The following is a 13,113-nucleotide window of genomic DNA, read 5'->3' on the forward strand; positions in this document are numbered from 1 at the left end:
TCCCGCATTGTAGGCAGACTCTACACCGTCTGAACTACCAGGGAAGTCCTAAAAAAAAAAAGATTAGTGACACACAAATAACAGGTGTGGTGATTAGTTAAAGAACTAAGCCAGACATACCATCCATGTTTGTATCACAGTGAGTGCTTATCATCATTAGGAGAAGCAAATTTCAGAAAGTAAAAAATCAAACCCAGATCTCTTTAGTGTTGAAAGCGTTTATTTTTAACAATATTACCATTTGGATTTTTTTAAAAAATGATTTCTCTTAGAATTTCTACAGTAAGATAAACAGTTTGAAGCTTTTATTTAAAGGATGCTTTTCACAATGATTTCATCATTATCAATTAGTATTTATGTATAAACAGTATGCTAGAGCCCTATCCAGTAAAATAGATAGAATTCTTTCTCAAGTGAGATGGAGATGCATGGAAGTTAGAAAATTCAGAGGAAAAAAACTAATAAAAATAGATAAACTATTTCATTACAGTAAATAATATTTTAAATGCATTTCTATCCCATGTGCAATGTAGCTAAATTACCATTACTATGGAGTCTCTAACCTTTGAATTTCATGACTTTCAGTTTGCTTAAATTCTCAGTATTATTGCTCTTTTAGCCTGGTGTTGCACATTTAATATTCATTTGCTTTTTTCCTCTGGTTCAGTAAGTAATTCTAAACTTTGACATATATAGTTAAGTGAGGGTGTTAAGGCCTTGTAAAATGGTTAAGACTTTTTTGCATGTGTATTATTGTTATAATGAGCCTTGTTTTTTTTAACCTTTCTGGGCAGAGGTGATCTGGTGTGGAACACCCTAGCCCAGAGTTTATTTTAGTAGTGGTTTTCTCTTACAGATAAGTCTGTGAAATCTACCTTAGTAATTGCAAATGCCTCTTGCATATTTCTGGATTTAATTATCTTTTCATATGTCCAGACCTGACTTTACTCCTTTTTTTTTTTTTTACAGAGGTCCTTACTATGTTTCATCAAATATTCTATCATCAAAACTTGACGAAAAGCATTGTAATATCTTCCCATTAGGAATCCTTCAATTGATCTTAAATTTATATTTATACCTGCTTTTGCCTTTTTTCTTTCTGCCTGCAATGCGGGAGACCTGGGTTCAATCACTTGGTTGGGAAGATACCCTGGAGAAGGTCATGGCAACCCACTCAAGTATTCTTGCTGGAGAATCCTCATGGACAGAAGAGCCTGGGGGGCTACAGTCCATGGGGTCGCAAAGAGTCAGACGCGACTGAGCAACTAAGCACAGAACAGCATGCTCAGTCAAAACATAAGACAAAGAGAAAACATCTGCTATGAAAAAAACAGTTTTTCATAGAATCTAAGCTGGGGAGCCATGGTATAGAAACTTACATGACCAGCCCAGAGTTTTAAAGTGTTTCAAAAGCTTTATCATTTAGGGCTCTCCTGTTATCATCCTTTTGGGCTCCCCTGGTGGCTCAAAGGTAAAGAACCTGCCTGCCAACGCAGGAGATGAGGGTTCAGTCTCTGGGTCGGGAAGATTCCCTGGAGAAGAAAATGGCAACCCACTCCAGTATTCTTGCCTGGGAAATCCCATGGATTGAGGAGCCTGGCGGGCTATAGTCCATGGGGTCACAAAGTGTCAGACACAACTGAGGATGTACCATCCTTTACCACCAGCACCATTCGTTAAAAAATTGCCACAAGGAAGGTTTCCTATTTTCTAGACGGGGAAACTAACATTTCTTAGAAATAAGTACCTGGTTAAAACTTGGTGGTGGAAGCAAATACAGAAGAAAATTTTATCTACTTCTCTTGGCCATGTTGCCTCCATCTATCTTCAGGGAGAATACGAAGTACAGTATAACACAGGCAGTCTTCACTTAACTGATGGAGAAAAGCTGTGGGGCCAGTGCACATAGTTACAGAAATATCTCAGATCAAGACTCTACAAAGCATAAACACAGAGATTTAAACCGTGTGTTCTGGGGAGGGCTGTGGAGCAGACAGGTCTGTAATAGCAGCTGGGCACAGCAGCAACAAGGAGCACGAAGATAAAACAGGAGTAGTCGGAATCTGAGCTTTATTCAGCAACACGCGCTCACCATGATGCCGTCATTTTTCCTTCTGAGAAAAGTGCAATCTAATGGGTTACTCTCTCACTGCACAGGGGGCAGTGCCGGCGGAATGCCTAGGGTTTGAGCTCTCCAAAGCACAGGCCTTCCAAAAATCAGGGAAGTGATTTAAAAAGCGGTTATGAAGCGATTCCAGGATCTGGGCAGAGGTTCTCTATGGGCTCTAGATAGCGATGCGTTAGTGGGGCTGGGGCGGGCTCCATAAGGAAGAAGAGACCCTGCATTAACCAACGCGTCTGCAGGACACGGCTAGAACGTGCTTTGGAGAAGGTGGAGGAGAGTGCAACCCCGAAAGGGGCCTGCACTCTTGGGAGGGGAGAAAGCCGGCAACAGCGAAGGCAGTGCAGAGATTGAGGGGTGAAGACCAGGGACGGGAGAGGGGATGGGTTAGGGCGGAACCTCATCCTGGAGGTGGGCAGGGGTCTCCTTGAAGACTGAGGACTAGGCCGGGACCAGGACAGTAGGGAAGTGTGAGGGAAGGACCCCTTCCTTTGGCAGCTCCCAATTCTTTTCTGTCAAAGATGGCCAAATTCCACATTGCCCTTCCCCCCTCCGCGCCTTTTCCACCGTGTTGCTCCCCGGTGCTGCAGGAGGCGGTGGGGAGGTCCGGTGAATGTGAACGTGAAAATAAAGGTGCAAGAAAGAAGAGCCCCTCCCTGGCCTCACCTCCCACCCCGCCGGCCCTTTGGGAGGTTCTTTTAGTTGAGAAGGGGGGGCTCTGCCGCTTTAAGGTGGGGAGTAGGCGTCACCTCTGGCCGGGTGACGAACTGGGGAGGGGACCTGGTAGGCGTGTCCATGCAAAGCAGGAGGTGGTGCCGACGGTGGGCGGTTCCATAGTAAAATATTGGAGGGAGGGGCGGGGTCGAGGAGGCGAGGCTACTTGGTGGGCGGGGCTCGGGAGGCGGTGCCTCTCCGGGAAGGCTGGGGAGGGGGAGGAGGAAGCGGCCGGGTTGGTACCATTACGCGCGTTCGGGAGGGGGACAAGTGACATTCCCTTGGAGGGGGGCGGGCCCTTCCCGGCGGCTGGGCCCTGCGCTGAGGTGGGGAGGGGCAGTTCCCTCTTCCCCCGCCGGGCGGGACGTCGGAGCAGCGGGGGAGGGGGCACTTCTCCGCTCGAGTCCGAGGCGGGGCCGGCGGTACCTTTCGTGGCGCGGTGCAGCTAGGGGAGGGCCTAGGGGAGGGGGAAGGGGCGGTACTGGGAGGGGGGTGCCGGAAAGGGGGAGGCGCCGGCGGACAATGGAGCCTATGTGTGCCTGCGGGAGTGGGCCGGCGCCGCCGCCGCCGCTGCCGCCGCCGGGGGGAGACGCTGCGCCGCCGCTGCCGCTGGCCCGGGCCCCAGCCCCCCGGGGCTGAAAGCCGCCCCGGACCGAAGCCCCCTCCCCTACACCGCTCCTCCTGTCCCCTCCCCCACTCCTGCCTCGGGGGTAAGTGGCACCTCAGGGGGCGGGGGAGGGGAAGGACCGGAGCCGGGGGTCGGGGGGGGCCGGGTCCGCGTCCGCGTGTTTTGAGAGGGTTTGAGGGCAGGGGTGGCCAAAGCCGCGGAGGGCTGGGGGCTGGGGTGAGGGGAGAAAAGGGGTGGGGGTCGAGGTTGTGAATTTAAGAGTTGAGTCTAGAGAAACCTGTGGGGGGAGGTTGGGGGGGGGCGTCCTCTGCCGACCAGCGGTGGGGAGAGACTGAGGCGTCTCTCAGCTCTTTAGAGGTTGTGTCCCAGGCGGTGCTTGGAGAGACTAAACGAGGACGTGGGACAGTCCCAGGGTCCTGGGATGAAGGGACATCGTAAGGACGAGATGGAGAACTGAATTCGAGTTGAGTTTGGTGGGGTCTGTTAGATCCAGGAGATGGATAGAGAGGTAAAGGGGAGTTTGCAGGCCAGTGACTTGATGGAGGGTGGGGGATCCCGAAGCTAAGAGGAATGTTCCTGAAGTAAAGGGCTTCAGCAGGTGAGGTGGTGATGTCTAGGTCACTGAGTCACTGTGGGGGTCGTGGACACACCAGTGATTTCCAGAATGGAGCTGTAGTCGTTGACCTTTGAAAGTTGCAAAGACTATTAAAGGTGTCACTGGTTGGTGTTGGACCAGCCGGGTGAAATGGATATATTCTATTAAAATAAACAGCAGACTTGGTTATTATGTTCAGAGGGAAGGGCTGGAGGCCTATAATAGTGTTTCTGGGGTCCTTATGTGAAGGCTCCCAAGCCTGAAGGAGGAGGCCTGAAACCTGTCTTCCAAAGCCTGCCAGCCATAGAGAAGAGTGACTTGGAGCCTAGACTGCAACCCAGTTGGAGACTGATAAACTTATTAGACAAAGTAGAGAAATGGACGTAACTTTGTGTCAGTAGTGAGAGACTAAGATGGGGTAGAATTGGTGCAAAGTTAAACTTTCCTTAGGGCAAACATATTCAGATCCCTGGGCAGTAACTTTAGAGGGAAAATGATTGAGTGGCCATGTAAAGAGTTACGTTTTGATCAGTGGTGTGTAATGGAGTGTTTGTTAGCATTTAATGTGTTCAAGAACTAAGTGTTCATTCTTGGGTCAGAGATTTGGACTCTTGTCCACTGCGCTGGAAGTGATGAATCAGAATTAGCAGATAGGAAGGATAAGTAGTTGAGAGTAAGGGGTAGGGGGTGCAGATGGGTATTGGTAGGTAAGACTCCTGTGTAGGTTAACTTTTCACTCTTCATGGAGATTGTACAACATGATTGTTCTGTTGATTTTGGTTTTTGATTGGATGCTCGTGATTTGTAAAAAGGGGTTAAGTGTGAAAAGCGTTACGGTCCTAAGTACAGATTTAAGAAGGATCTTGCTAACTGTTGAAAAAGACCCAATCTATAAAAAACAGAAATGGGTTAATAAAAGGAGCAGTTAGTTAGATGGCATAAGGATGCTTTGGGAAGTGAGGATTCCATTAATTGGTGGTTTGGGTGAAAAGAGGAAATTTAACGCAAAGTTGACATAGAGATGACCTTTCATAGTTTTAGAATCTAGGATCTGATTGTATTGAACCATTAGGATATTATTTTGTAATAACAGTGTTGAATATAAGATGATAATAGTTCCTAAACCTGTGGTAGATGATATGGAGGTCATTGAGTAAAAGATGAAGAAACAATTTCCATACTGTTCTCTTCTTATAAGGCAAATTTTATGTAGTAACTTGGCTGTTGAGCTAAGGATTCCTGACCTGGATTCCTACATGACTAGCGTAAGTGAAAAAGCACTTACGTACATTGGAATTTATTCTATGGAATATTTTTCCCATAGCCTTCAGAAGTGTCTGGTCCTGTGAATCAAAAGAAAATGTTCTCTGGCTTTTGGGGGCTGGGGGAAGTACAGAGGTTTCACAAGCATTGTAATCAACTAAATATTTGATCATGGTGATTTGGTTGAGCCTTGAACTTAGTGTTGGAACACTGGCTTTCCCATTGACTTATATGTGACTTCAAACAAATCCCTCATATTTATTCTCCAGTTTTCCCTTTTATAAAGCGGGGTTACCACTGTCCTCATCACTCATAATGCACTGTGGCACCAAACAAGTTAATGATTATCTGCAAAGTGCCTTGGACACATCTGGGAATGAAAGCTTGTGTAGACCAACTTTTTCCTCACTTCTGAAAAACTATCATCTCAGGAACAGACCAAATTCAGCTTCTGAAACATGCCCTGTGATTGATCAGGAAACAAAAAGGAGTACCTTCTACATCTGCCTTGTTCTATTGTCTGGGTTTAGGTTTTACATGAGTTTTGAAAGGTGACACCTCTTCCCCATTTAGTGGTAAGATAGGAATAGTGATGACAGTTGTAGAAATGTAAGCAACAGGCCCCATGGGAGAGTGGAACTATACATGCTGTGAGTGCTAACCTAAGCTGAAGCTGACCCTAAATTTGTGTGACCTTGGACATGTTACTTGTCTTACTGGTGGTTTGCATACGTGCTAAGTTGCTTCACTTGTGTCGACTCTTTGCGACCCCATGGCCTGTAGCCCGCCAGGCTCTTCTCTCCATGAGATTCTCCAAGCAAGAATACTGGAGTGGGTTGCCATGCCCTCCTCCAGGGATCTTCCCCACCCAGGGATTGAACCCGTATCTCTTACCTCTCCTGCATTGGCAGGCAGGTTCTTTACCACTAGCGCCACCTGGGAAGTCTAGTGGTTTAATTTTCTTCAACTATGAAGTACTGTTGGTGGAATGACTTGTCTCTCTGCCTTGGTAACTATGTTGGGGGTCTATAGAAACTTTATTTGCTCTAGATCAGAAGTTCTTAATCTTCTGTGCCGCATGTTTTCCTTTGGCAATTTAATGAAGCATAGTACCCCTTCTGAGAATCATGGTTTTTTTAATGTATAAAATATATAAAATTACAAATGACACAGAACAGTTATCAAAATGTTAAAACAGTTGTGATACAATAGTTTATATGTTTATAACTCATTAAATTAAAAAATGTAGCTGCAGATACTATAGTTTTGAAGTAGTGATGAGTGTAAATACTATGTTGCGAGCTCTGCAATAACAGTAATGTGATGTGAAGTGTCTCCTGGTTCCTCTTGGTGACATAGTCACAATACTATGTGGGTTATTACCTGCATTCATTGTTGAAGGTGAAGGTGGTGCTAACTTTTACTTGGAGGTTAGTGAGTATGAAAATCAGAATATTCTCCAGCCAAGTTCACAGCTGCCTCCCCTCCTCTGAGTCTTTCTACAGACCGCTTAGGAGGTCGTGGATCCCCAGATAAGAGCTCCTGCTATAGACCAGCTGATCTTTGAAAGGTCAATTACCTTATGGCCACTTGCCTTATAAGCTTCAATATCTTCACCATGCTAAGAGCAAGGGCATAGAGAAGATATGAAATAAAAGTCTATTTTGCAACCTGTGATAACTGTTCTTGGTTGAGGAGAAAGTTAAAGCCAATGACTAGAATGAGGCTTTTGTGTCTGATGGATTTTGCTTTTCTAGACTTCCCAGTGTTCAGTGGGATAGATGTGGGCCAGAGTGCTCCAGCTTCTTGCATTTTGAGTTTTAGTGGTTTTGCCTGCCTTCCCCATTTTTGACCTGATTTTTTTCTTACTATTCCTTCTTCAGATATTGTTTTGGTCACGGAGCCTTGGGGAATGGGTGGTTTTCTTTGCTGTTGGTGTGATGGGGTATGAACTTTTCCATTCTTCTCATTCCTGTAGGACTGAATGTGGGACTAGCTGGTGTCACTCCACTTTGACCTAAAAATTCCTCTCTGTTTGGGAGGCACAGATCACTGTGTCCCAATGTTAGAAGAGAGAGCAAGTTGGACATCTTGAAAGGTAAAGAGCCCAATTATGAACATGTCACTTCTGTTATTCAGTCAGTGTATTTTGGATTTTGTTTCTGCTTCCGTAGAGTCTCTTGTAAGTTAAAACTGTATTTGTTCATTATTGTAGCAGTTCCCAAGGCAGCGGTCATCAAGTTAAATGCAAGCCATAGCTGTAAGTGCAATTACCTTGTACTTTTCTGTGAATAGGGACTTCTGCAGTAACTTATTTCCTAGGAAAGGCAGATGGTGAGAAGTTGAACAAGTATTTATTGTGTCATCATTGCTATTTGGGGATGCAAAGCCGAAGTAGCAGTATATGAGCCCCCAGCTCGTTACCACACACAGATCAACTAGCATTTATTAAGTTTCTTCTTTTGGGTGCTGAAATGATGACCCTTTCCTCAGGAGGTTCCCTGGCTGTACATAACAAGGATACAATTTTCAAAGTGTTTTAAAAGTGTCATGAATATAATGCTGTGGGGCCATGGAGGACGTTCCTGGGGATGGTTTGGAATCAAGGAGAGTTTCACAAAGAAGGGACATTTTGCTGAAGTTTTACTTTGGGTAGCCATTATTCTAAAGGGTGATAGATGACGTTCATTTTTTATTAGTTACATTTTATCAGAACCCTTGAGCTTGATACAAATTTATTTGCTTGCTTAAAGTTTGTTAGCTTGAAGGACAGTAGATGAGTTTTTACCCTTTGAGTATGAAAACATATCTTAGCGTTTTGTTAGGACCAAGGTTTTTTACATAAGACTATAGTATACTGTTCTTTTCTCCACATATTTGGGAAAGATTGGTTCTTCCTATTGTGTATTCTGAGAAGGAAGCCTTTTAGTAGCTGGTATGCCAGAACTTAAGAATGAGCTCGGAATGGAATCCCAGGGCCTTTTAGTTCCACATTCTAAGTTTGATACTATGCCTTTTATGGCGTAGTGGTCATAGCATAGAAATGAAATTTGTTAAACTTGACATACTTGTAATAAACTTGACTTCTTAGAGCAGGAGAGTGGGAAAGGATCATTGGAAAAGTTGAAATTGGGATTGTAGAGGCGATTCTGAGCTAAGTTAGACCAAGTTGTGGATTTATTGACAGCTTCATGGCAACCTTATAGAATCTCCTTTTAAAGATTCCTGAGAAATTTGGCCTTAGGACAGTCTGGAACTTGGTTTTTCCCTGCCATTTCAAAACTATAAATTCTGGGTGAAGGGGGAGGCTCAGCATTATCATTGTAGTTTACAAGGACTAATGTTGGAAATAGTTCTGCCTGCTGAGTTACTTAGTCTTTTACCGATTTACCTAGCTCAACTTGGTATAGCATTTCACACACAGTAGGCTCTCAAGCAAAGGAGATCTTGTGGCCCTGTCATTCACTCATATATTCTCCCAAAAGGGTATGAAAATAAGTTTCCTTGCTGAATGCTTGCTGTGTAAAGTTACAGTTGAGAGTAGGGAGGACCTGGGAATGGTATGCGCTTTGTGAATTCAAAAGTGTGTCTGGAATTTTGTCTCTTTCACCTCCATAGTCAGCTCTCAATTCTCTGTACTAATTAGGAATGGGAAGAAGCAAAAATGTGAGGATTTTTTTTTCCCTACTAACTGTTCAGAAAAGTAGACAAATCGATTTTCTTTGCCTTTAATATTTTTCCAGTCTCTGAAAAGAAAATATGCACTGTGGGAAGGAGGGAAAGTTACAAGGGCCTTGAGGTATCTGCAGGTTGGATGATATACCCTGAAATAATTGGAAGCTGATGCTGTTTACATGGGAGACGACAACTTCCTCTTAAACTAATACCCTGTAGATAGGATCTTCAGATAGTAACTAAGTGGCACTGATGATTTTGTTTTCATTCCTTAGAAACTCTTCTTCTTTCCTTTATCCTCATCCAGGTGAGGGTCACCTCTGAGACAGGGCTTCCTGGACTCCCCAAGCTCCCCACTTCCAGGATGAGCACCGCCTTATCGTGACCCTTGGGGTTTTGGTGAGTAGCCTGATGGATGGATAGGGGCCCTAGAAAGCAGGCCTGGCTTAGGAGATGATCTTCGGGGAAAGCTTCAACTTTTATTCAACAAATACTTTTTGAGCAGATGGCATGTATCCGATGCTATAGCAAGTACTAGGAATACAAGGATGAACAAATCAGTCTTGATCCTTTACGGATCCTCCTACCTTCATGGAGCTTAGCATGACAGATGAATGTTAATGCAAATGACCACATAATTATACAACATGAGAAATGTTGTGAAAGAAAAACAGGATGCTATGAAAAGAATGTAATGGAGCATTTCATCTAGATTAGTGGCTTTACAGTATCCTTTTATCTTTGAAGAAAAAATCAGTGAAACTGAGATTTTCTTCACTTGGCAAAAATATTCAAACTTGACATGGGAAGGTTAGGGGTGAGGGAGAGAGGTGTCAAGGATGACTCCAAATTTCTGGCATGAGCAACTGGGTGGATGAAGATGCCATTTACTAAAATGTAGAAAGCTGAAGGGGAAATACGTTGGGGAGGGAGGCTATATAGGGATGAAGAATTCATCTTTGACCTTGTTAGGTTTCAGACGTCTAGTGGGATGCCAAGTTGGCAGTTGTGTATACAGGTCAGCAGGGCAGAAGCTGAGCTGGATGGAAATTTGGGAGTTCTTGGCATGGAAAGAACTTAGAGAATGAGAAGAGAAGAGGACCCGGGGTAGGGCTGTGAGGAACTTGAAATTGTAGAGATTGAGTAGAGAAGGGGTCAGCAAAGGAAGCAGATGAAGAGTGACTTGAGAGGAAGGAGGAAGACTGGGAAAGTGTGGTATTATACAGCCGAGAGAGGAGTTTCAAGAAGGAGTGTTCAACTGGCGTAGTCTATGAGATGGAGTAAGATGAGGCTAGAAAAGCGGTCAGTTGTGACCTTAACAAGAGTCGTGGTTTTTGTGATCTGTGGGTAGAAGTTGGTTTAAGATGGTTAAAGGGTGAATGGCAGGTAAGGAAATGAAGGCTGTGTCTTGTCAACTCTGTAAAGAAACTTGACTTCAAAGGGGAATAGAATGCCAGAGCCAGTTTTGTTTTGCCTTATCATTATTATTTCATCTGGAAGGTAGAATAACATGTCTGAAAGCTGATTGGAAATATCCAGGAGATGCAGGATATAGAAGGGTGATCATGGAAAAGAGGGAGTACTCAGTCAGCTGAAAGGGATGGGGCTAGACCACCTGTGGTAGGACTAACCTTTGGGGAAAAAGTGGGCTTTTTTTTTTTTTTTTTTTTGATTGCAGTAATGGAGAAAAAAGAGGGGATAGGCAATGATAAAAAGAGGTTTGAAGATTTGGTGGCTTTGGATTAGGGGTTAAAACAGCTGGATTTTATTCCCATCTCTAGTGAGTCCATGTACTTGTTTCAACCTTCTTTGCTGTTTCTCCACTCATAAAGTAATGGCAAGGAGATGGCTTTGAAGAAAGAGCAGGTCAGGGAGCACTGATTGGAAACCTGGGAGAAGGCATTCACGCCCCTGTGCTCCATCCATTCATCTATAAAATGCCATTGATCACGGTATAGTGAGTTTAAGAAACTATGTGGAAATACTTTGAAAATGTTTTCTGTTCACATTATTATTATTTAGAAATAATCTTTGCTACCAGCTCATCAGAAGTGCCTGGCAGATTGAGGTGATTTGGTACTTTTAATGTTTAGAGTTTCTTTAGAAGGAGTGTAACACAAGTGCCAGGCGTTTCTGCTCTGTAACTCACCTAGGGTTTAACCACATTCTTAGTACATTATATTGAGTACTATAGAAAAACCAAAGAAATGTAAAACAAGGTTCTTGTCTTCAAAGAGCATAGTCTTCATAGGGAGGTAAATCATGCACATGGGACTATTCAGTTTGACACATGATTGGAGTGCTCAAATGTGTGATACAGACAGAAAGTACCAGAAGAAATTACAGAAGGGACTATACAGGTGGTAACTTCTTTTCTTTTCCTGAGGTAAGTGTTTTCTGTTGGCTTTGTCCATGGAAGATTCATTGACTGCTTCTGTTTTACCAATGATTCCTGATTTTTAGTGAGAGGGACAGTATGGTTTATGATCGTATATTATGTTGAGCTTCACAGCCATAATCAGTTTTAGAATCTAAACTGGGGGGAGGGAGCTAAAGGTGGTAGGGAATAAACATACAACCCTAAATACAATTGAGACTCAAATGTTTTTAGGATGCTTTTTCCTAAGGTCAGTGTAGAAATATTCTATAGCATTTTACTCTAGTTTTTTTTCTTGCCTTCTTCATTTAAAAGAAAAAAACATGATTGTGTATACTCAGAACATCCATAAATTCCTCTCATGCTCTCAGGTGAAATAGCTGGGATTATTTCTAAATGAGGAAATAGACATTTAATACTTGACAACGATCATACTCACTGCTGAGTTCTAGAATATAAGGGTTTCTCCCAATTTTAGTCCAGTTCTTGAACCTCTTGTAGTGTATGTAACACTGAAGCGACTTCTAACTCCTTTTGATTCTTTAGCCTTTAATCCTGCATCTAATATTCTCCTTCAGTCCTATACCTCATTAGTAAAGATGGCAGGAGGGAGGGAGGGGGAGGGGACCATGGTTACCAAAAAAATCACATTGGAACTGCCCTGGAAGGAGCAGTGACTGAAAGTGTATCTTGGTTTTCCCTGAACCAGTTTAGATTTCTCTAAATAAAGGGCTTTCTCATTTGTTCTCTCATAGGTTGGGGAATGTTTTTTTGACCTTTATGCTTCAAATTAGCCTTGCAAATTGGCTCAAAAAATATCTTAGTCTTCAAAGATGTTCTTTCACCTCCGCATTATGGATCATTCCCTTGCTTACCCATGCCTACAGCTCCTGTCATTAAGCAGTGGGAACACAGGACACGTACTCAGCATAATTTAATAGAAAGATCAGAGAAATCAGGGGGCAGAACTGATTGTATTTGGTATTGGCTCAATAGTTGATTTCAGAAGTACCTCCTTTAATGTCTTCCCCACCCTGAGGCCCTGAGAATATAAACAGAGAGTAATTTGTTTCATGGTATGAAATTGGGATGGGTTTGTTACATTTCAGTGCCATCAGAGGTGAAGCACCAGATAGTTGCTATGGATTTGGAGTACCCAGTGGTTTCAGAGCATTGTTTTGAAGAAAGAAAAACCCAAGTTTTTGAGGGTTTTGTATTTGGAAGTAGAGAAATGTAAGGGAGAATACACAGCTAAAGATAAAAATGTTTTTCTCATCTGCTTACAAACGCCTGGTATATGATGCTTGGGTGGGAGGCTTGTATGCCTGGCAGAAAGTCTTAGTCACTCTTCCGCTGCTTTAGCACCAGAGCCTTTTGGCCAGAATATGAACATCGCCCTTTCCTTTCACCCTGAGGGAAGCTGAGGAACCGTCTGCCTCTGCACTGTTGAGGTGGGGCTTTAGCCTTGGTCCTGCTATAAAGGTGTTGGATGTCTCTGTTTCTGTTCCCAGTGTGCCCTGGAGATGCGAGATTTTCCTTTGGCAGCCGGAGGCACACACCCAGAGAATGCTGGAGCCGCAAGGGGACAGGACCCACTTCCACAGCGGAGAAAAACAAAGAGGAAAAAGGCGTGCAGGCAGCCAGCACTAAGGGACGCACCCGGCACGCAGTGGGCCCCTGCCGCTGCCCCCAGCAGCTGTTCCCGCTGCAGCCCGAGAGGAACTCGGTGAGCCCGTCCC

The 13,113-nt window shown here is 44.0% G+C and overlaps 1 protein-coding gene across 3 annotated transcripts in view; it reads left to right on the forward strand.

Moving 5' to 3' along the window:
- The window catches only part of LOC139035102 (uncharacterized), a 77,118-nt gene extending 64,014 nt beyond the window's left edge, over positions 1-13,104 (forward strand). The window contains exons 1-4 of one of the 3 annotated variants that reach the window (XM_070467215.1): positions 3,043-3,071; positions 7,301-7,420; positions 9,305-9,396; positions 12,886-13,104. In XM_070467215.1, coding sequence (XP_070323316.1) covers positions 12,898-13,104 — 207 coding nt within the window. In that variant the 5' untranslated portion in view covers positions 3,043-3,071; positions 7,301-7,420; positions 9,305-9,396; positions 12,886-12,897. Of the gene's footprint in view, positions 1-3,042; positions 3,072-3,340; positions 3,547-7,300; positions 7,421-9,304; positions 9,397-12,885 lie in introns of those variants that run through there. The other 2 variants (XM_070467214.1, XM_070467213.1) reach the window with 2 other exon arrangements.
- Positions 13,105-13,113: the final 9 nt, after the last annotated feature.

Source organism: Odocoileus virginianus, chromosome 5 (genome assembly GCF_023699985.2).
Source record: "Odocoileus virginianus isolate 20LAN1187 ecotype Illinois chromosome 5, Ovbor_1.2, whole genome shotgun sequence".
In the NCBI taxonomy this organism is placed as follows: domain Eukaryota; kingdom Metazoa; phylum Chordata; class Mammalia; order Artiodactyla; family Cervidae; genus Odocoileus; species Odocoileus virginianus.